Here is a 20,667-nt window from a genome sequence, read left to right as displayed (position 1 = left end):
AAAGAAGGTGAGTACAGGTGTGGTTGTCAGCACTGTTTTGAGGTTCACCCACTCTTGTTCATGTCCTTCTGTCCATGCGAACTCATTTGTTTTATGTAGCAGGTCTCGCAGACAGGCTGTCTTGGCTGACAAGTTAGGAATGAACTTTCCAATGAAGTTTATCATCCCCATGATGCGTAGCACTCCTTTTTTATCAGTGGGTCGGGGCATGTTGAGTATGGCGTTTACTTTTTCCATATCTGGCTCTATTCCTTTACCAGATAGATTATCTCCTAGGAAAGTGACTTCCTGGACGCCAAACTGACACTTGGCTTTGTTGAGCTTCAGTCCATTCCGGCGTATGCTCTGTAGAACTTTAGTCAGTCTCTCATTGTGTTCTTTCAGTGTGGAGCCCCAGATGATGATGTCATCAACATAGACCCGAACTCCTTCCAGACCTTCAATTATGTGTTCCATCGCTCTATGAAAGATTTCAGATGCAGATATTATCCCGAAAGGCATTCTGAGGAAACAATACCTGCCAAATGGTGTGTTGAAGGTACAGTATTTGGTGCTCTCTTCATCCAGTTTTAGTTGCCAAAATCCTTGTGAGGCATCGAGCTTTGTGAAGTATCTGGCACCTGACATTTCACTGGTGATTTCTTCTCACTTGGGAATCTGGTAGTGTTCACGTTTTATGTTTGCATTTAAGTCCTTTGGATCCATGCATACTCTTAGATCATTGTTCTTTTTCTTTACACATACCATGGACCACCCAGTCTGTTGGCTCTTTGACTTTCCTGATGACTCCTATTGTGGTCATTCTGTCCAGTTCTTTCTTGAGCCGGTCACGCAGGGGTGCTGGAACTCTCCATGGAGCATGTACCACTGGCTGAGCATTCTCCTTTAGCTGGATCTTGTAAGTGAATGGTAGAACTCCAAATCCTTTGAACACATCCTGGAAATTACTCACTACAGAATCCACTGAGTCATCTGGTCTGCTTATGGCACAGTTTATATGGTAGACTCTCTTGACCAGTTCTAAGTCCTCACAAGCTTTGTCACCTAGTAGTGAATCAAGTCTTTCAGCCACAACAGAAAACATGAGATGATGCACTTTGTCTTTGACTGTCACTAAGTCTGCATACACCTAAGCTATCTATTTTTTGTCCATTATAGTTCTTCAGTAGTACTGACTTTTTCTGTATTTTGGGCCTTTCTTTCATATTTTTAATGTCACTCATACTGATTAAGTTTGCTTTTGCCCCAGTGTCTAGTTTCAATGTAACTAATGCTCCATTTACCTGCAGTGGCATCATCCATTTGGCCTCTTTTACTGCATTAATTTTATGTTCAGCATTGTCCATTCCTGAGGGCTGCACATTTTCTGTATCCTTTTCGATATTGTCACGACACCATTCCTACAAAAAATGTCTCACTTAAATCAGTGTCCTCAATCACATTGACTTGTTGCCCTTTCTTTGTTTTTACTTTTGAAAAGCATTGTTTGGCAAAGTGATTCTTTCCATTACATTTTGTGCACATTTTCCCAAATGCAGGGCATTGTCTTGACTGGTGCTGGTAACCACAGCATTTACAATTAAAAGTTCCATCCTCCGATTGCTTTGCATTTCTGTTCTGCCCATGTTTCTTCCCCTTGTAGGACACAGCAGCACAGTCACTCATTACAGTCGCATCATTATTAATTTCACTGAAAGTCTTTGCGTGCTGCCGAGCTAGCTCACTGGCATGGCATATTTTCACAGCATCCTCCAATGTTAGTTCGGTTTCTCTCAACAAACGTTCCCTGACCTTTTTATCATGAATACCAAACACAATCTGGTCACGAATCATGGATGATTTCAGTTCAGGGAAATTACATGTCTGTGCTTTCAGTTTCAGATTGGTCACAAAGCTATCAAAAGTCTCATTTTGCTGCTGTGTCCGTGAACGGAACACGTACCTCTCATAGAAACATAGAAACATAGGCGATAGGAGCAGGAGTAGGCCATTCGGCCCTTCGAGCCTGCTCCGCCATTCAACGAGATCATGGCTGATCATCCACACCCTAGCACCCGGTCCCTACACCGACAGCCATCCCACCCAAGCCCTATCCCCGTAACCCCACGTATTTAATCCCCCTAACACTAAGGGCCAATTTTTATCATAGCCAATCAACCTAACCCGCACATCTTTGGACTGTGGGAGGAAACCGGAGCACCCGGAGGAAACCCACGCAAACACGGGGAGAATGTGCAAACTCCACACAGACAGTCACCCGAGGCCGGATTTGAACCCGGGTCCCTGGCGCTGTGAGGCAACAGTGCTCTCATAGGTCTCGTTCTTTTTGGGAGAACAATGTGTATCAAACTTCTTTAGCACATCGTCCATTTTTTCTCTGTCCTCCTCTTGATGAAATACAAATGTATTAAATACCTCTATCGCCTGTGGGCCTGCAACCGTGAGCAGCAACGCTATTTTCCTTGCGTCTGGCATCGTACCGAACCCGATGGCGGCATTGTAGAGTTTGAATTGTTGTTTGAAAGTCCGCCAATTGCAGTCGACATTCCCCGTGAGTTTCAAACCCTCTGGTGGCTTCAAATTCTCCATTTCACGTTTCACAATATTCAGCAGATATTACCACTCCTGGTACCATGTTATGTTCATAAATAAATAGACGTTTTCATTATGAACAGCTAGCTTGAGCTAGTCATTTATTCAGCCATGTGGACTAGTGTACAGGCATCCATCTTGACTACTGCCTTGTGGGTAGCCCACTACTAAACATACAGCTCCACCTAGTGTACCATTCTAAAATGACATGTTACTGATCATTACACTGAGAACTCATTTTTAATGTGGAAGCAAGTCATCCTCGGTTCCGAGGGACTGCCTAGGAAGAGGAGAAGAATCACTTTACATTGAGACTGCGATTCCAGGCCATTGACTTATATGAAGAACAGGAAGGTTCACAACCAGACCCTACGTTACCCAGGTAACACCTCCCCATTGTATCCCAGCTCTGCTTCCTCCCATCAGTCAGTCACTAATCCACATCCACGCCTTGATGCTCACCAGCCTTAGTTTGTTATGAAATCATTAGATACAAGTCCTTTTAGAAGTCGAGGTACACTCGAGTAGGATTGGAGGGTTCACGTTAGAGTGGAATCATTGACATTTACAGCATAGGAGGTGGCCATTCAGCCCATCGAGCCCCCCCTCACCCGCCCCCCCCCCCCCGCCGTGCCCCCGCGCCCCCGCCCTCAGAGAGATTCACTTGACGGCCCTTTTCCCACGACCATTAACATTTTTCTATTTCACATATTTATCCACTCTGAATTCTGCTTCTCCCCAACTTTCTGGTCCATGTTCTCCCTGTAAGCCGGTGTAGACCCTCTGTGCTGATCCCAATAGGTTCTGCAGTGATCCATACAGAACGTGTCTATCCCCTCGGGCGTATTTAGTCACATTCGGCCTGTTGCTTGCGATGGATCCCTGGCAGATTTATTTGGACTGCTGCCCACAGCCATGCTTGCTGTTAGTACACTTCCTGTGTCCCTGATGACCATGTGTGCAGGAAGTGTATCCAGCTGCAGCTACTGGCAGACCGCATTGCAGCGCTGGAGCTGCGATTGGATACATACTGCACCATTCGCGATGCTGAGGACGTTGTGGATATCACGTTTAAGCAGTTGGTCACACCGCAGGCAAAGGTTGGACAGTCAGAAAGGGAAGGGGTGACCAGCAGACAGAGTAGTAGGCACAGGCAGGTAGTGCAAGAGTCCCCTGTGGCCATCTCCCTCTCAAACAGATATATCACTTTGAATACTGTTGAGGGGGATGGCTTATCAAAGGAAGGCAGCAGCAGCCAACTTCCTGGTACCAGGGGTGGCTCTGCTGCACAGGACGGGAGGAAAAAGAGGGGTAGAGCTATAGTAATAGGGGATTCTATTGTAAGGGGAATAGATAGGCGTTTCTGCGGCCGCAAACGAGACTCCAAGATGGTGTGTTGCCTCCCTGGTGCAAGGGTCAAGGATGTCTCGGAGCGGCTGCAGAACATTTTGGAAGGGGAGGGTGAACAGCCAGTTGTCGTGGTGCATATAGGTACAAACGATATAGGTAAAAAACAGGATGAGGTCCTAAAAGCTGAATATAGGGAGTTAGGAGGTAAATTAAAAAATAGGACCTCAATGGTAGTAATCTCAGGATTGCTACCAGTGCCACGTGCTAGTTAGAGTAGAAATAGAAGGATATTTCAGATGAATACGTGGCTAGAGGAATGGTGCAAGGGGGAGGGATTCAAATTCCTGGGACATTGGAACCGGTTCTGGGGGAGGTGGGACCAGTACAAACTGGACGGTTTGCACCTGGACATGGCCGGGACCGATGTCCTAGGGGGGAGTGTTTGCTAGTGCTCTGGGGGAGGGTTTAAACTAAAATGGCAGGGGGTTGGGAACCTGAGCAGGGAGACAGAGGAAAGGGAAACAAGGATAAAAGCAAAAGATAGGAAGGAGAAAAACAAAAGTGGCAGTCAGAGAAATCAACGGTTTAAATCAAACATGGCCACAGTAAATCTAAGAGCATTAAAAAAACAAGCCTGAAGGCTTTGTGTCTTAATGCGAGGAGCATTCGTAATAAGGTAGATGAATTAGCTGCGCAAATAGAGGTAAACAAATATGATTTGATTGGGATTACGGAAACATGGCTCCAGGGTGGCCAAGGCTGGGAACTCAACATCCAGGGGTATTCAATATTCAGGAAAGATAGGCAAAAAGGAAAGGGAGGTGGGGTAACATTGCTGGTTAAAGAAGGGATTAACACAATTGTAAGGAAGGATATTAGCTCTGATGATGTGGAATCTGTATGGGTAGAACTGAGAAATACCAAGGGGCAGAAAACGTTAGTGGGAGTGGTATATAGACCTCCAAACAGTAATGCGGAGGTTGGGGATGGCATTAAAAGGGAAATTAGAGAAGCGTGCAATAAGGGCACAGCAGTCATCATGGGTGACTTTAATCTACATATAGATTGGGCTAACCAAATTAGTAACAATACTGTGGAGGAGGAATTCCTGGAGTGTTTACAGGATGGTTTCCTGGACCAATATGTCGAAGAACCAACCAGAGATCAGGCCATCTTAGACTGGGTATTATGTAACGAGAAAGGATTAATTAGCAATCTTGTACGAGTCCCCTTGGATCGGAACGATCATAATATGATAGAATTCTTCATTAAGATGGAGAATGAAGTGGTTGACTCAGAGACTAGGGTCGTCAATTTAAATAAAGGAAACTACGATGGTCTGAGGCACGATTTGGGTAGGATTGATTGGGGAATGTCACTCAAAGGGTTGACGGTGGATAGGCAATGGCAAACATTCAAAGACCGCATGGATGAACTACAGAATTTGTTCATCCCAGTTTGGCATAAAAATAAAACAAAAAAGGTGACTCAACTGTGGATAACAAGGGAAATTAGGGATAGCATAAGATCCAAGGAGAGGACATATAAATTGGCCAGAAAAAGCAGTAATCCAGAGGATTGGGAGCAGTTTAGGATTCAACAAAGGAGGACAAAGGGATTAATTAAGAAGGGAAAATAGAATATGAGAGTAAGCTTGCAGGGAATATAAAACTGACTGTAAAAGCTTTTATAGATATGTGAAGAGAAAAAGATTGGTGAAGTCAAGCGTAGGTCCCTTGCAGTCAGAATCAGGGGAATTTATAATGGGGAACAAAGAAATGGCAGACCAATTAAATACATACTTTGGTTCTGTCTTCACAAAGGAGGACACAAATAACCTCCCAGAGATGTCGGGGAACATAGGGTCTGATGAAAGGGAGGAACTGAAATAAATCAGTATTTGTAGGGAAATGGTGTTAGGGAAATTGACGGGATTGAAGGCCGATAAATCCCCAGGGCCTGATAATCTACATCTTAGGGTACTTAAGGAAGTGGCCCTAGAAATAGTAGATGCATTGCTGATCATCTTCCAACATTCGATGGAATCTGGAACAGTACCCATGGATTGGAGGGTAGCTAATGTTACCCCACTATTCAAAAAAGGTGGTAGAGGGAAAACGGGGAATTACAGACCGGTAAGCCAGACATCGGTAGTGGGGAAAATGCTAGAGTCCATTATAAAAGATGTAATAGCAGAGCACTTGGAAAACAGTGACAGGATTGGACAAAGTCAACATGGATTTACAAAACGTAAATCGTGCTTGACTTATCTACTGGAACTTTTTGAGGATGTAACTGGTAAAATAGATAAGGGAGAACCAGTGGATGTGGTGTATTTGGACTTTCAGAAGGCTTTCGATAAGGTCCCGCATAAGAGATTAGCATGTAAAGTTAAGGCACATGGGATTGGGGGCAAGGTATTGACTTGGATAGAGAACTGGTTGGCAGACAGAAAGCAGAGTTGGAATAAACGGGTCTTTTTCCGAGTTGCAGGCAGTGACTAGTGGGGTACCGCAGGGATCGGTCCTTGGACCCCAGCTATTCACAATATATATTAATGATGATCTAGACAAGGGAACTAGATGCAATATCTCCAAGTTTGCAGATGACACAAAGCTGGGTGGACGTGTGTGCTGTGAGGAGGATGCTGAGAAACTCCAGTATGATTTGGACAGGTTGGGTGATTGGGCAGAAGCATGGCAGATACAATATAACGTGGATAAATGTGAGGTTATCCACTTTGGTGGCAAAAACAGGAAGGCAGATTATTATCTGAATGGCAATAGATTGGGAGAAGGGGAAATGCAACGAGACCTGGGTGTCCTTGTGCACCAGTCGCTGAAGGTAAGCATGCAGGTGCAGCAGGCAGTTAAGAAGGCAAATAGTATGTTGGCCTTCGTAGCAAGAGGGTTTGAGTACAGGAACAAGGATGTCTTGCTGCAGTTGTACAGGGCCTTGGTGAGGCCACATCTTGAGTATTGTGTGCAGTTTTGGTCGCCTTATCTGAGGAAGGATGTTCTTGCCATGGAAGGAGTTCAGCGAAGATTCACCAGGCTGATACCTGGGATGGCAGGAATAACGTATGAGGAGAGATTAGGTCGATCGGGCTTGTACTCGCTGGAGTTTAGAAGAAGGAGAGGGGATCTCATTGAAACTTATAAAATTCTGACAGGACTGGACAGACTAGATGCAGGAAGGATGTTCCTAATGGTCGGGGAGTCTAGAACCAGGGGCCACAGTCTAAGGATAAGGGGTAGGCCATTTAGGACAGAAATGAGGAGGAATTTCTTCACCCAGAGAGTGGTGAACCTGTGGAATTCTCTACCACAGAAGGCAGTGGAGGCCAATTCATTGAATATATTCAAGAAGGAGTTGGATATATTTCTTAAGGCTAAAGGGATCAAGCGGTATGGGGAGAAGGCAGGGACCGGGTACTGAATTTGGATGATCAGCCATGATCTCATTGAATGGCAGAGTAGGCTCGAGGGGCGAATGGCCTACTCCTGCTCCTATCTTCTATGTTTCTATGTAAGCTGGGCCCCACATGTTTACTGGCTATTGGTCACACATCTGCACGGCTCCCTACCTCCGGCCACTCAATTCCAGTCCCTAAACAGTTGCATCTCAGCTTACGAGGGGTTTTAATAGAGTTGATAGGCAGAAACTGTTTCCACTGGCAGGAGGATCGGTAACCAAAGGACACAGATTTAATGTTATTGGCAAAAGAACCAGAGGGGAGATGAGGAGAATTTTTTCACACAGTGAGTTGTTGTGATCTGGAATGCGCCGCCTGAAAGGGCGGTGGAAGCATATTCAATAGTAACTTTCAAAAGAGAATTGCATAAATACTTGAAAAGGAGAGATTTACAGGGCTATGGGGAAAGAGCAGGGGGAGTGGGACTAATAGGAGAGCTCTTTCAAAGAGCCGGCACAGGCACGATGGGCCAAATGGCCTCCTCCTGTGCTGTGTGATTCTGTGATTCAGGAAACACGGACTTCCCACATGGGCACTCCCCTGCTTTTCCTGAAATGATGGATTTCACCCAAGATAGGAGCAGTTGGTCCTGTGGTTTCTCATGAACTGGATACATTATGGAACGAGAAAGGATTAACTAGCAATCTTGTTGTACGAGGCCCCTTGGGTCGGAGCGATCATAATATGAACGAATTCTTCATTAAGATGGAGAATGAAGCACTTGACTCAGAGACTAGGGTCCTGAATGTAAAATTAAGGAAACTACGATGGTCTGAGGCATGAGTTGGGTAGGATTGATTGGGGAATGGCACTCAAAGGGTTAACGGTGGATAGGCAATAGCAAACATTCAAAGACCGCATGGATGAACTACAGAATTTGTTCATCCCAGTTTGGCATAAAAATAAAACAAAAAAGGTGACTCAACCATGGCTAACGAGGGAAATTAGGGATAACATAAGGTCCAAGGAGAGGACATATAAATTGGCCAGAAAAAGCAGTAATCCAGAGGATTGGGAGCAGTTTAGGATTCAACAAAGGAGGACAAAGGGATTAATTAAGAAAGGGGAAATAGAATATGAGAGTAAGCCTGCAGGGAACATAAAAACTGTAAAAGCTTTTATAGATATGTGAAGAGAAAAAGATTGGTGAAGTCAAGCGTAGGTCCCTTGCAGTCAGAATCAGGGGAATTTATAATGGGGAACAAAGAAATGGCAGACCAATTAAATACATATTTTGGTTCTGTCTTCACAAAGGAGGACACAAATAACCTCCCAGAGATGTCGGGGAACATAGGGTCTGATGAAAGGGAGGAACTGAAATAAATCAGTATTTGCAGGGAAATGGTGTTAGGGAAATTGATGGGATTGAAGGCCGATAAATCCCCAGGGCCTGATAATCTACATCCTAGGGTACTTAAGGAAGTGGCCCTAGAAATAGTAGATGCTGTTAAGTCTGTGTGTCCCAGTTATGCTTATTATAAATCACTGGACACAGACCACAAGAACAACTTTAACGGGTCTTTACTATTCGGAGGTCAGGGCTGAACTGCCCAGCAAATCCCTACACAACACTTATATACCGGTGTGGTCACCACCGGTATTACAGTAAACAGCAACCAAGAGAAAGTAGTACATCTCTTAAGGTAGTTCTCTTAAGGTGGAACAGGTTACATACACCACAATCCTTCCTTTTTAGCTTAACAGTTATATCCCCATTTAACATAACGTAATAACATATATATCTACAACTTCATGCAAAACAGTTCAAAGATTCAGTCTCTGAGGAGGCCTCCTGATTCGAGTTGGATAACGCCTTTCAGGGGTCTCTGATTCTCGTTGCTGGGTTGACTCATCCAGTTGATCTCTTATGGATTGGACATCATCCTCAGGTACATTCACTTCTGAGGTAGATGCTTCAGGTTCACTAACTTCTTCCACGGTTGTCTCTGCCGTAACCATGGGTTCGACCCTTGTTCTCGATTCTACCAGTTGGTCAGCATGACGCCGTATTACATTTTCACCAATATCTACCGTGTACATCAGGGGTCCTTGTCTGGCCCGAATTGTTCCAGATTGCCATTTCTCGTTTTTATAGTCCCGGGCTAACACTGGTTGTCCTATTTCGAAACTCCGAGTGGTCTTGTTATTTATATGCTGGAACTGTTTGTTTTCAACTTCCCTCCGCACATTTGGTTTTAACAAGTCCAACCTGGACCGCAACCTCCTGTTATAGAACATCATGGCAGGACTTTGGTTTGTCACTGCATGAGTGGCATTTCGATATGCCAGTAGGAATTTGTCCACCTTGTGTAGTAGTGGAATCTGATCTTCGCTCATGGCCTTTATTGCTTTTTTGAACGTTTGTACAAATCTCTCGGCCAACCCGTTTGTAGCCGGATGATATGGGGCAGAGGTATAATGTTTCACCCCATTCTTCTTCATGAATTTCTGGAATTCTTCTGACACGAACTGCGGTCCGTTGTCTAAACAAATTTGTTCTGGCAATCCATTTCTTGCAAATATCGTTCTTAGCACCGCGATCGTCTTTTCCGAGGTAGTGGTAGTCATCTTAATCACTTCTGGCCATTTAGAATGTGCGTCCACCGCAATTAAAAACATGGAGTCCATGAATGGACCAGCAAAGTCAATATGTACACATTGCCATGGGGTTGAAGGCCATTCCCATGGATGCAGCGGTGCAATCGGAGGTGCATTTTGCACTTTTTGGCACCCTGAGCAGCTTTCCGTCAGATCCTCTATCTGTTGGTCGATACCTGGCCACCACACATAAGCCCTAGCAAGGCTTTTCATCTTGACTCCCCCCAGATGACCTTCATGCAGTTCCTTTAGAACTCTCTCTCTTAACTTAGGAGGAATAATCACCCTTGTTCCATACATCAATGTTCCTTGACAGACAGACAGCTGTTCTCGTCTTGCTGAGAATGCCGGTAACAGTGGATCACCATGTGCTGGCCATCCCTTCACTGTCACTTCGTAGACCCGGGACAGTGTCGGGTCGTTCCTGGTTTCTCTTTCAATACTTGCATTGGTGACTGGTAAACATTCAATGATGGTCGAGCGAAATAACTCAACAGGGTCAACCGTCAGTGCCTCCTCCTCTGTAGGTAGTGGCAGGCGCGACAGCCCATCAGCATTACCATGCTGCTTTGTACCTTTGAATTCGATCTGATATTGATGTGCCCCTAGGAAAAGGGACCATCTCTGGAGTTTCTGTGCTGTCATCACCGAAACACCCTTCTTAGGGTTAAAAATGGATACCAACGGCTGGTGGTCTGTCAGAAGCGTAAACTTTTGGCCCTGCAGGTAATGATTAAACTTCTTTACTCCCCACACAAGGCTGAGAGCCTCCCTATCTATCTGAGCATAGTTGCGCTCAGTGGAGGTCAATGATCTGGATGCGAACACAACTGGCCTCTCCAGGCCATTTGGCAACTTGTGTGAGAGTACTGCCCCAATACCATATGGAGAAGCATCACAAGCCAAACGAATAGGTAGCGTTGGGTTGAAGTGAGCCAACACTTCCTCTGAGGTGATCAATGCCTTGCTTTTGCGAAAGGCCCTCTTACAGTCCTCGCTCCACTTCCATGGTACTCCCTTCTGCAAAAGAGCGTTCAGCAGGTGCAGCACCGTGGATAAATTTGGCAGAAACTTATGGTAATAGTTAATCAACCCTAGGAACGACCTCAACTGGGATACATTATCCGGAGCGGGAGCCTTCACAACAGCTTCGATCTTGTCAGGAGACTTATGAAGCCCCTCCTGGTCAATGACATGACCACAGTACAAGATCCTCTTCTGAAAGAACTCACATTTCTGGCGATTAACTCGAAGTCCATATTCTTTCAATCTGGTGAGCACCAGTTCCAAATTTGCAAGGTGTTCCTCATCATCATCTCCTGTAATCAGAATATCGTCCAGGTAACATTGTGTGCCTGGAATTCCCTGTAATACCTGCTCCATGGCCCTCTGCCAAATTGCTGGAGCCGATGCCACTCCAAAAACCAGTCTATTATACCGGTACAAGCCTCTATGCGTGTTGATCGTGAGATACTGGCGTGACTCTTCCTCAACTTCCATCTGTAAGTACGCCTGCGCCAGGTCTATCTTGGTGAAGTGTTTCCCGCCAGACAACGAAGCGAAGATATCCTCAATCCGCGGAAGCGGATACTGCACCGTGTGAAGCACCGGATTAACAGTGATCTTGAAATCTCCACAGATGCGAACCTTCCCCAGTTCCCCCAGCTTGTTGCTCGATGAACGCTTCATGACGGGGACAATGGGCGTGGCCCACTCACTCCAGTCTACCTTAGACAGTACTCCTGAACGTTCTAGCCCTTCCAGCTCAGCTTCCACAGCAGGTCGTATCGCATAAGGTACCGGTCTGGCTTTGAAAAATTTCGGGTTTGCATGTTCTTCAACCTTGATGTTTGCCGTAATTCCTCTCAGTGTTCCCAGTCCCTGTTGGAACACCTCTTTAGCATCGTCCAATATTCTGGACAATCGTTTAGGTTTGACATCTTTTTTACCGGAATCTACCATTAGTGCTTTTAAGGAATGCCAGTCCATATTTATTTTTCTAATCCACTCCCGTCCCAGTAGTGGTGGACCTCCCTCAGGTAGCACATATAAGTCCATTCCTCGGCTTTCTTTGCCCTTGTGGACCACCTTTACCTCTATCTTCCCGATGGGGTATACTCTTTGCCCCGTGTATGTTTTCAATACAATCTCCGTATCCCGTAGGGGAATATGTGGGAATAACCTTTTGTAATTTTGCTTATTCATGACCGTCAATGCCGATCCAGTGTCCAATTCCATCTTCACTTGGACTCCTGCTATCTGAAGTGTGACCCAGATTGTTTGGAGGTCTGCTTCATTACCAACATTGTGTACTCTTAGACTACCCAGTTCATTACTGCTGGAGTCTGAATTTGACTTCTGTTTGTTCGAACTGTTCTCTGTCACCTTGTGTACCTTTCTGTACTTTTCCTGCGGTGACTTTTTGTTGCTGGTCTTCTTTCCTGACCGGCATACTTTAGCTATGTGACCAAGCCTGCCACATTTTCTGCATTCCTGATTTTTGAACCAGCACTGGTTCTGATCGTGCGTTGTCTTTCCACAACGATAACATTTTACTGTACCCAAGACCATTTGATTGGTGCTGAGTTCCGGTGACCGTAGCTGCATTTCCGCAGTGCCTCTCGCTGCGGCTTCGTGCGATGCTGCAATAGTGACAGCTTTATCAAGCGTAAGATCATTCTCCTCAAGCAGTCGCTTTTGTGTTCCTTCTTTTAACAATCCACACATAAATTTATCTCTCAGCGCATCTGCTAGTCCTGTTCCAAACTGACAGTACTTTGATAGCTTACGCAGTTCAATTAAAAATTCAGCGTTGCTTTCGTCTTTCAGCTGCGTTCTTCTGTAAAATTTAAATCGTTCGCTATCATCAGCGGCGTGGGGTTTAAATGATTTTTCAGGACAGTAACAATATTCGCGAAAGTCTGATCCGCCGGTTTATCTGGTGATAGAAGGTGCTTCAATAGCCCGTATGTCTTCGCACCCATTGAGTTTAATAAGGTTAGTGCTTTCTCATCATCTGGTACCTTATTTGCTTTACAATAAACTTCCATGCGTTCTACATACGTGGTCCAATCTTCGATATCGCTATCAAAGGTATTAATGTTCCCATGTTTAGACATCCTTGCAAGTTTTTAAATTTTTCTTTTTCTCAAAATGGCGGCTTCCCGCGCTTGTCTTCTTCCCCCGCCTACTAAAATGGCGGCTTTCCGCGCTTGGCGGTCTTTCCCGCGCTCGTCTTCTTCCCCCGCCGACTACAATGGCGGATTCCCGCGTTTGCCCTCTTCCCCCGCTGGCTGCAATGGCGATTGCCGTGCTGCTGCCGTTCTCGCCTCCCCAGCGGTTCTCAATTCCCCGACGCTGCTTTTACTCCCCCGCGGTTCCCGTGGGCATTCACGCTTCCCCTGCTGTTGCGCCTCTCAGCCCCGCATGCAGCCCGGTCCTTTACACTGGCTGCGTTTGAGTTCTCCGCGGCTCTCGTGCCTTAAGCTGCCCCAGTCGCTGCGCCTCTCGGCCTCGATTGCAGCCCGGCCCTTTTCACCGGCCGTGGTCGAGTTCTCCGCCCTTTTTCCTCCGTTTTCCCTCCCCCACTCCACAGTCAACGCGGCCGACTTTCTGCTCGTGTCGCTGATCGGCTTACCCACCACCGTGGTAGAAGGGATGATCACTGCCTGTCGCTGATGGAGGGCTTCGTGGTCAGAATTTTTCTTTTTAACCCGGGTTCTCGATGCCTCCCGTGTGATGGTGCTCAGCAGGATGATGAGGGCGGATGCCTCTTCTCGACGCCCGTTCTGAGGACGAAGCTGCCTTAGATGTAAAACTGCCGCAGGGTAAGATCGGACTCGTCGCCACTGTTAAGTCTGTGTGTCCCAGTTATGCTTATTATAAATCACTGGACACAGACCACAAGAATAACTTTAACAGGTCTTTACTATTCGGAGGTCAGGGCTAAACTGCCCAGCAAATCCCTACACAACGTTTATATACCGGTGTGGTCACCACCGGTATTACAGTATACAGCAACCAAGAGAAAGTAGTACATCTCTTAAGGTAGTTCTCTTAAGGTGGAACAGGTTACATACACCACAGATGCATTGCTGATCATCTTCCAACATTCGATGGAATCTGGAACAGTACCCATGGATTGGAGGGTAGCTAATGTTACCCCACTATTCAAAAAAGGTGGTAGAGGGAAAACGGGGAATTACAGACCGGTAAGCCTGACATCGGTAGTGGGGAAAATGCTAGAGTCCATTATAAAAGATGTAATAGCAGAGCACTTGGAAAACGGTGACAGGATCGGACAAAGTCAACATGGATTTACAAAAGGTAAATCGTGCTTGACTAATCTACTGGAATTTTTTGAGGATGTAACTAGTATAAAATAGATAAGGGAGAACCAGTGGATGTGGTGTATTTGGACTTTCAGAAGGCTTTCGATAAAGTCCCATATAAGAGATTAGCATGTAAAGTTAAGGCACATGGGATCGGGGGCAAGGTATTGACTTGGATAGAGAACTGGTTGGCAGACAGAAAGCAAAGAGTTGGAATATAAGTGTCTTTTTCAGAGTGGCAGACTAGTGGGGTACCGCAGGGATCGGTCATTGGACCCCAGCTATTCACAATATATATTAATGATCTAGACAAGGTGATGCGCTATCAATTACTCATAAAAGACTGAGAGTTAAGAGAGTAACTAAAGGCTTTTATTAACAAAAGAATGAAGGTCTGCCTCGAGTGGTCGACCGGTCCAGAAATACAAAGGGCTGGGGAGCAGTCACCTTTATACTAGGACTTGTGGGAGGAGTCAGCCGAGGCATGTCCAGGCATGTACACAGTGGAATACAAACAGTGGTTTACCACATTCACCCCTTGTTTAAAATTGAGTCCGGCGGGGTGAAGTGTATTAAAAGTTAGTGTATTGGAGTCTCTCCGGAGGTCTTGTCTGCCGCTGTGATCGGCGTGGCGACGGCAGGGGTAGTGGAGCTTCCGGCGTCGAGTCCTGCGTGGGCTGTGGCACAGGCGTGTCGTCCTCGTAGATGTCGAGCGGGTCGCGGGGCCCAGGCCTGCCGTCTGCTGGGGCTGGATATCGGATCGTGGGGGGGGGTGGTAGTGAGTAGTGGGTTACTGCGGCCCCCGAGGGTGCAAGGTCTCTTATGGAGACTGTGTCCTCCCGCCCGTCCGGGTATGCAATGTAAGCATACTGGGGGTTGGCGTGGAGGAGGTCGACCCTCTCGACCAGGGGGTCCGTTTTATGGGTCCTCACGTGCCTTCTCAGTAGGACCGGCCCTGGGGACATCAGCCATGGCGGTAGCGATGTCCCCGATGTGGACTTCCTTGGGAAGACAAACATTTTCTCATGAGGGGTGGCGTTAGTGGCAGTGCAGAGCAGTGACCGAATAGAGTGGAGCGCATCGGGGCGCACATCCTGCCAGCGGGAGGTTGGAAGGCCCCTAGACTTTAAGGCTAGCAGGGCGGCCTTCCAAACTGTCGCATTTTCTCTTTCCACCTGTCCGTTCCCCCGGAGGTTGTAACTGGTGGTCCTCCTTGTGGCAATACCCCTAGTTAGCAGGTACTGACGGAGTTCGTCGCTCATAAACGATGAGCCCCGGTCGCTATGGATATAGCTGGGGAAACCGAACAGGGTGAAGAGGTCATTCAGACATTTAATGACCGTGGCACTGGTCATGTCCGGGCAGGGGATGGCGAACGGGAAACGGGAGTACTCATCAATAATATTTAGGAAGTACACATTGCGGTCGGAGGAGGGGAGAGGCCCTTTAAAATCAATGCTCAGGCGCTCGAAGGGGCGAGTGGCTTTTATCAGGTGGGCCCTGTCTGGTCTATAAAAGTGCGGTTTGCACTCAGCGCAGACTTGGCAGTTCCTGGTCATGGTCCTGACCTCCTCAATAGAGTAAGGCAGGTTGCGGGCCTTGATGAAGTGGAAGAACCTGGTGACCCCCGGGTGGCAGAGGTCATTGTGGAGGGCCCGCAGTCTATCGATCTGCGCGCTGGCGCAGGTGCCACGCGATAGCGCATCCGGGGGTTCATTGAGCTTCCCGGGCCGGTACAAGATCTCGTAATTGTAGGTGGAAAGTTCGATTCTCCACCTCAAGATCTTGTCATTTTTGATTTTGCCCCTCTGCTTGTTGTTAAACATGAAAGCAACTGAACGTTGGTCAGTGAGCAGGGTAAATCGTTTTCCGGCCAGGTAGTGCCTCTAATGACGCACAGCCTCCACAATCGCCTGGGCCTCCTTCTCAACAGCGGAGTGTCTGGTCTCCGGGCCTTGGAGGGTTCGTGAAAAGAAGGCCACGGGTCTCCCCGCCTGATTGAGGGTAGCGGCCAGGGCAAAGTCGGACGCGTCGCTTTCCACCTGGAAGGGGATGGATTCGTCCACTGCGTGCATGGTGGCTTTGGCAATGTCTTCCTTGATACGGTGGAAGGCTAAGCGGGCCTCTGCCGTCAAGGGAAAAGAGGTGGACTTGATCAGCGGATGGGCCTTGTCCGCATAGTAGGGGACCCACTGGGCATAATAGGAGAAAAACCCTAGGCACCTCTTCAGGGCCTTGAGGCAGTGGGGCAGTGGGAGTTCCATAAGGGGACGCATCCGGTCGGGGTCGGGGCCGATGACTCCGTGTTCCACAACACAGCCAAGGATGGCGAGGCGGTTTGTGCGGAATATGCACTTCTCCTTGTTATATGTCAGGTTCAGGAGTTGGGCGGTGCGGAGGAATTTTTCGAGGTTTGCGTCATGGTCCTGCAAGTCACGGCCGCAGATGGTCACATTGTCCAGATATGGGAAAGTGGCCTGCAACGTATTTTGATCTACCATCCGGTCCATCTCCCTTTGGAAGACGGAGACCCCGTTGGTGACGCCAAAGGGAACCTTAAGGAAGTGGTAGAGGCGGCCGTTTGCCTCAAAGGCAGTATACTGGCGGTCCTCAGGGCGGATAGAGAGCTGGTGGTACGCTGATTTCAGGTCAATGGTCGAGAAGACGCGGTACTGCGCGATCTGGTTGACCATATCAGCTATGCGGGGGAGTGGGTAGGTGTCCAGCAGGGTGTAGCGATTTATTGTCTGGCTGTAGTCGATGACCAGGCGCTGCTTCTCGCTGGTCTTAACGACCACAACCTGGGCTCGCCAGGGGCTGGTGCTGCCCTCAATAATCCCTTCCTTCAGGAGCCGCTCCACTTCGGTTTTAATGAAAACCCTGTCCCCGGCACTGTATCGCCTGCTCTTTGTGGCGATGGGCTTACAGTTGGGGGTGAGGTTAGCAAACGGCGGGGGGGGGGGGGTGACTGAGTGTGGAGAGGTTGCACCTGGTGCGCGGCGGGCAATTTGGGAGCTGCTGGCTGCGGACTGTGAGTGGGGGGAGGGGTCCACCGTACGCCATCGTAACACTTTTAAGGTGGCACTGAAAATCTAACCCCAGCAGGACGGCAGCGCAGAGGTCGGGCAGGACCAGAAGTTTAAAATGATCGTACACGGTCCCGTCTACTACGAGTGTCACTACGCAGTAGCCGCCGATGTCCGCCGACTGGGACTCGGAGGCCATAGAAATCCGCTGGTGCGCAGGCAGGACTGGGAGAGAGCAACGCCGCACCGTGTCGGGGTGGATGAAGCTCTCCGTGCTCCCAGAGTCAAAAAGGCAGATTGTATCGTGGCCATTTACCTTAATGTCCATTGTGGAACTGGCCAGCTGGTGCGGTCTCGCTTGGTCCAGTGTAACGGATGCCAGCGTAGGGGTCGGTGTGTCGCTGCGGGTATCAGATGAGGCGGTGTTGGGGGCCTGCTGCGTTCCGGCTGTCGTCCAAGATGGCGGCGTCCATGATCCCCATGTGGCTGGAGGCGTCCAAAATGGCTGCTGTACCGGTGGTTCGCACATGGCCGGGGAGGCCCAAGATGGCGGCCCGCATGGCCCACATGCGGCGCTGCTGGGGTTCGGGGTGGCTTTGGCCCTGCAGATGTTAGCGTAGTGTCCCTTCTTCCCGCAGCCCGAGCAGATCGCGTTTTTCACCGGGCAGCGCGCTCTGGGGTGTTTTGCCTGGCTACAGAAGTAGCATTTCTGGCCTTGGGGCACTGCTGTCTGGCCTTGGGACACTGCTGCGGTAGTTGGGCCGTTGCTGGGGTGTGGCTGGGGTGGCACGGCGCTATGAGGCGGTCCTACCGTGTCCCAGGCTGTCATTCCCCGCGGCGTCCACGGTGCAGAGGAGTAGGCATCCATGCCCCGGTAGGCTGCATCCAATGGTGGTGCGAGTTCAGAGGCCTTGTTGAGGTCGAGGTCGAGGTCACTCTGCTCCAACAGTCGCTGTCGGGTGTAATTGGATCTGTGGCCCGCTACAAAAGCGTCCCGGATAAGTTCCTCTGTGTACACGGCGGCCTTTACATCCTTACAACCACAGGCCCGGCCAAGCACAGACAGTGCCTGAAGGTATTCCACGGTCGATTCCCCAGGTTGTTGTTTACGACTCCCCAGAAGGTGCCTGGCGTACACTTCGTTCACTGGGCGCGTGTACTGGTCCTTGAGGAGCTTGATAGCGTCCGCGTACGAGGTCGCGTCTTGGATGACCGAGTACACTCGGTGGTTCACTTTGGAGGTCAGGACATCCAGTTTGTCCTCGTCCGATTTGATTGCTGCGGAGGCGGTCAGGAATTTTTCAAAACACTTAAGCCAGTGAGTAAACTTGGTGGATGAGTCCGCCTCCCGATGATCTAAGTCCAGGCATGCTGGTGTGAGGATCTTCTCCATTATAAAAATTTTGTTAATAAAATTGATGCGCTATCAATTACTCATAAAAGACTGAGAGTTAAGAGAGTAACTAAACGCTTTTATTAACAAAAGAATGAAGGTCTGCCTCGAGTGGTCGACCGGTCCAGAAATACAAAGGGCTGGGGAGCAGTCACCTTTATACTAGGACTTGTGGGAGGAGTCAGCCGAGGCATGTCCAGGCATGTACACAGTGGAATACAAACAGTGGTTTACCACACAAGGGAACTAGATGTAATATCTCCAAATTTGCAGGTGTCACAAAGCTGGGTGGGCGTGTGTGCTGTGAGGAGGATGCCGAGAAACTACAGGATGATTTGGACAGGTTGGGTGATTGGGCAGAAGCATGGCAGATGCAATATAACGTGGATAAATGTGAGGTTATCCACTTTGGTGGCAAAAACAGGAAGGCAGATTATTATCTGAATGGCAATAGATTGGAAGAAGGGGAAGTGCAACGAGACCTGGGTGTCCTTGTGCACCAGTTGCCGAAGCTAAGCATGCAGGTGCATCAGGCAGTTAAGAAGGCAAATGGTATGTTGGCCTTCATAGCGAGAGGGTTTGAGTACAGGAACAAGGATGTCTTGCTGCAGTTGTACAGGGCCTTGGTGAGACCACACCTTGAGTATTGTGTGCAGTTTTGGTCACCTTATCTGAGGAAGGATGTTCTTGCCATGGAAGGAGTTCAGCAAAGATTCATCAGGCTGATACCTGGGATGGCAGGAATGAGGTATGAGGAGAGATTGGGATGATTGGGCTTATACTCGCTGGAGTTTAGAAGAATGAGAGGGGATCTCATTGAAACTTATAAAATTCTGGCAGGACTGGACAGACTAGATGCAGGAAGGATGTTCCCGATGGCGGGGGAGTCCAGAACCAGGGGTCACAGTCTAAGGATAAGGGGTAAGCCTTTTAGGACAGAAATGAGGAGGAATTTCTTCACCCAGAGAGTGGTGAACCTGTGGAATTCTCTACCACAGAAGGCAGTAGAGGCCAATACATTAAATATATTCAAGAAGGAGTTGGATGTATTTCTTAAGGCTAAAGGGATCGAGGGATATGGGGAGAAAGCAGGGACCGGGAACTGAATTTGGATGATCAGCCATGATCGCATTGAATGGCGGAGCAGGCTCGAGGGGCCGAATGGCCTACTCCTGCTCCTATCTTCTATGTTTCTATGTTTCTATTCAGGATCCGCCCAAAGTCCACGGACGTTGGACCCGGGCAGCCTGTGGCCAGCGGAGGATCTCCACACGTCCTGGGCTATCTGACTTATCTCATGTTGTCAGTTCTTGCTTTTGTAGGACATCATCTTCAGACACATAACGACACCTCGACAGAAAGCTTTCTCAAATCACTTGGTGTCAGCCCTGAGAATGAGGAGAAGTTAAACGTGATTGCACAGCATCCGGAGCTAAGCGCGATAATCAACGACCGCCAGTTCAGAGATACACTGAGGGACATGAGTAGATACCCTGTCCATGCACAAAGGTGACCAATTTTATTCCTTTATTTCTTCTCCCCTCACTCTCGCTGGGGTACGAGTTCCACAGACACTGACTCTCACTGGGGTACGGGTTCCACAGACACTGACTCTCACTGGGGTACGGGATCCACACACACTGACTCTCACTGGGGTACGGGTTCCACGGACACTGACTCTCACTGGGGTACGGGTTCCACAGACACTGACTCTCACTGGGGTACGGGTCCCGCACACACTGACTCTCACTGGGGTACGGGTTCCACGGACACTGACTCTCACTGGGGTACGGGTCCCGCACACACTGACTCTCACTGGGGTACGGGTTCCACAGACACTGACTCTCACTGGGGTACGGGTTCCACAGGCACTGACTCTCACTGGGGTACGGGTTCCACGGA

At 48.4% G+C, this 20,667-nt stretch overlaps 1 protein-coding gene across 1 annotated transcript in view; it reads left to right on the top strand.

Moving 5' to 3' along the window:
- Positions 1 to 20,274, top strand: part of LOC147081218 (uncharacterized) — a gene marked incomplete at its 3' end in the record, with an annotated part of 124,595 nt that extends 104,321 nt beyond the window's left edge. Inside the window, exon 3 of the mRNA XM_085980893.1 lies at positions 20,088 to 20,274. Coding sequence (XP_085837019.1) covers positions 20,088 to 20,274 — 187 coding nt within the window. The remainder of the gene's footprint in view (positions 1 to 20,087) is intronic.
- Positions 20,275 to 20,667: the final 393 nt, after the last annotated feature.

The sequence above is a fragment of the Somniosus microcephalus genome, unplaced genomic scaffold, assembly GCF_052327205.1.
Source record: "Somniosus microcephalus isolate GS21.2 unplaced genomic scaffold, FLI_Smic_1.0 scaffold661, whole genome shotgun sequence".
Classification (NCBI taxonomy): Eukaryota; Metazoa; Chordata; class Chondrichthyes; order Squaliformes; family Somniosidae; genus Somniosus; species Somniosus microcephalus.
The sequence above is the reverse complement of the archived record's forward strand: the minus strand, read 5'-3'. Positions and strand labels throughout refer to the sequence as shown.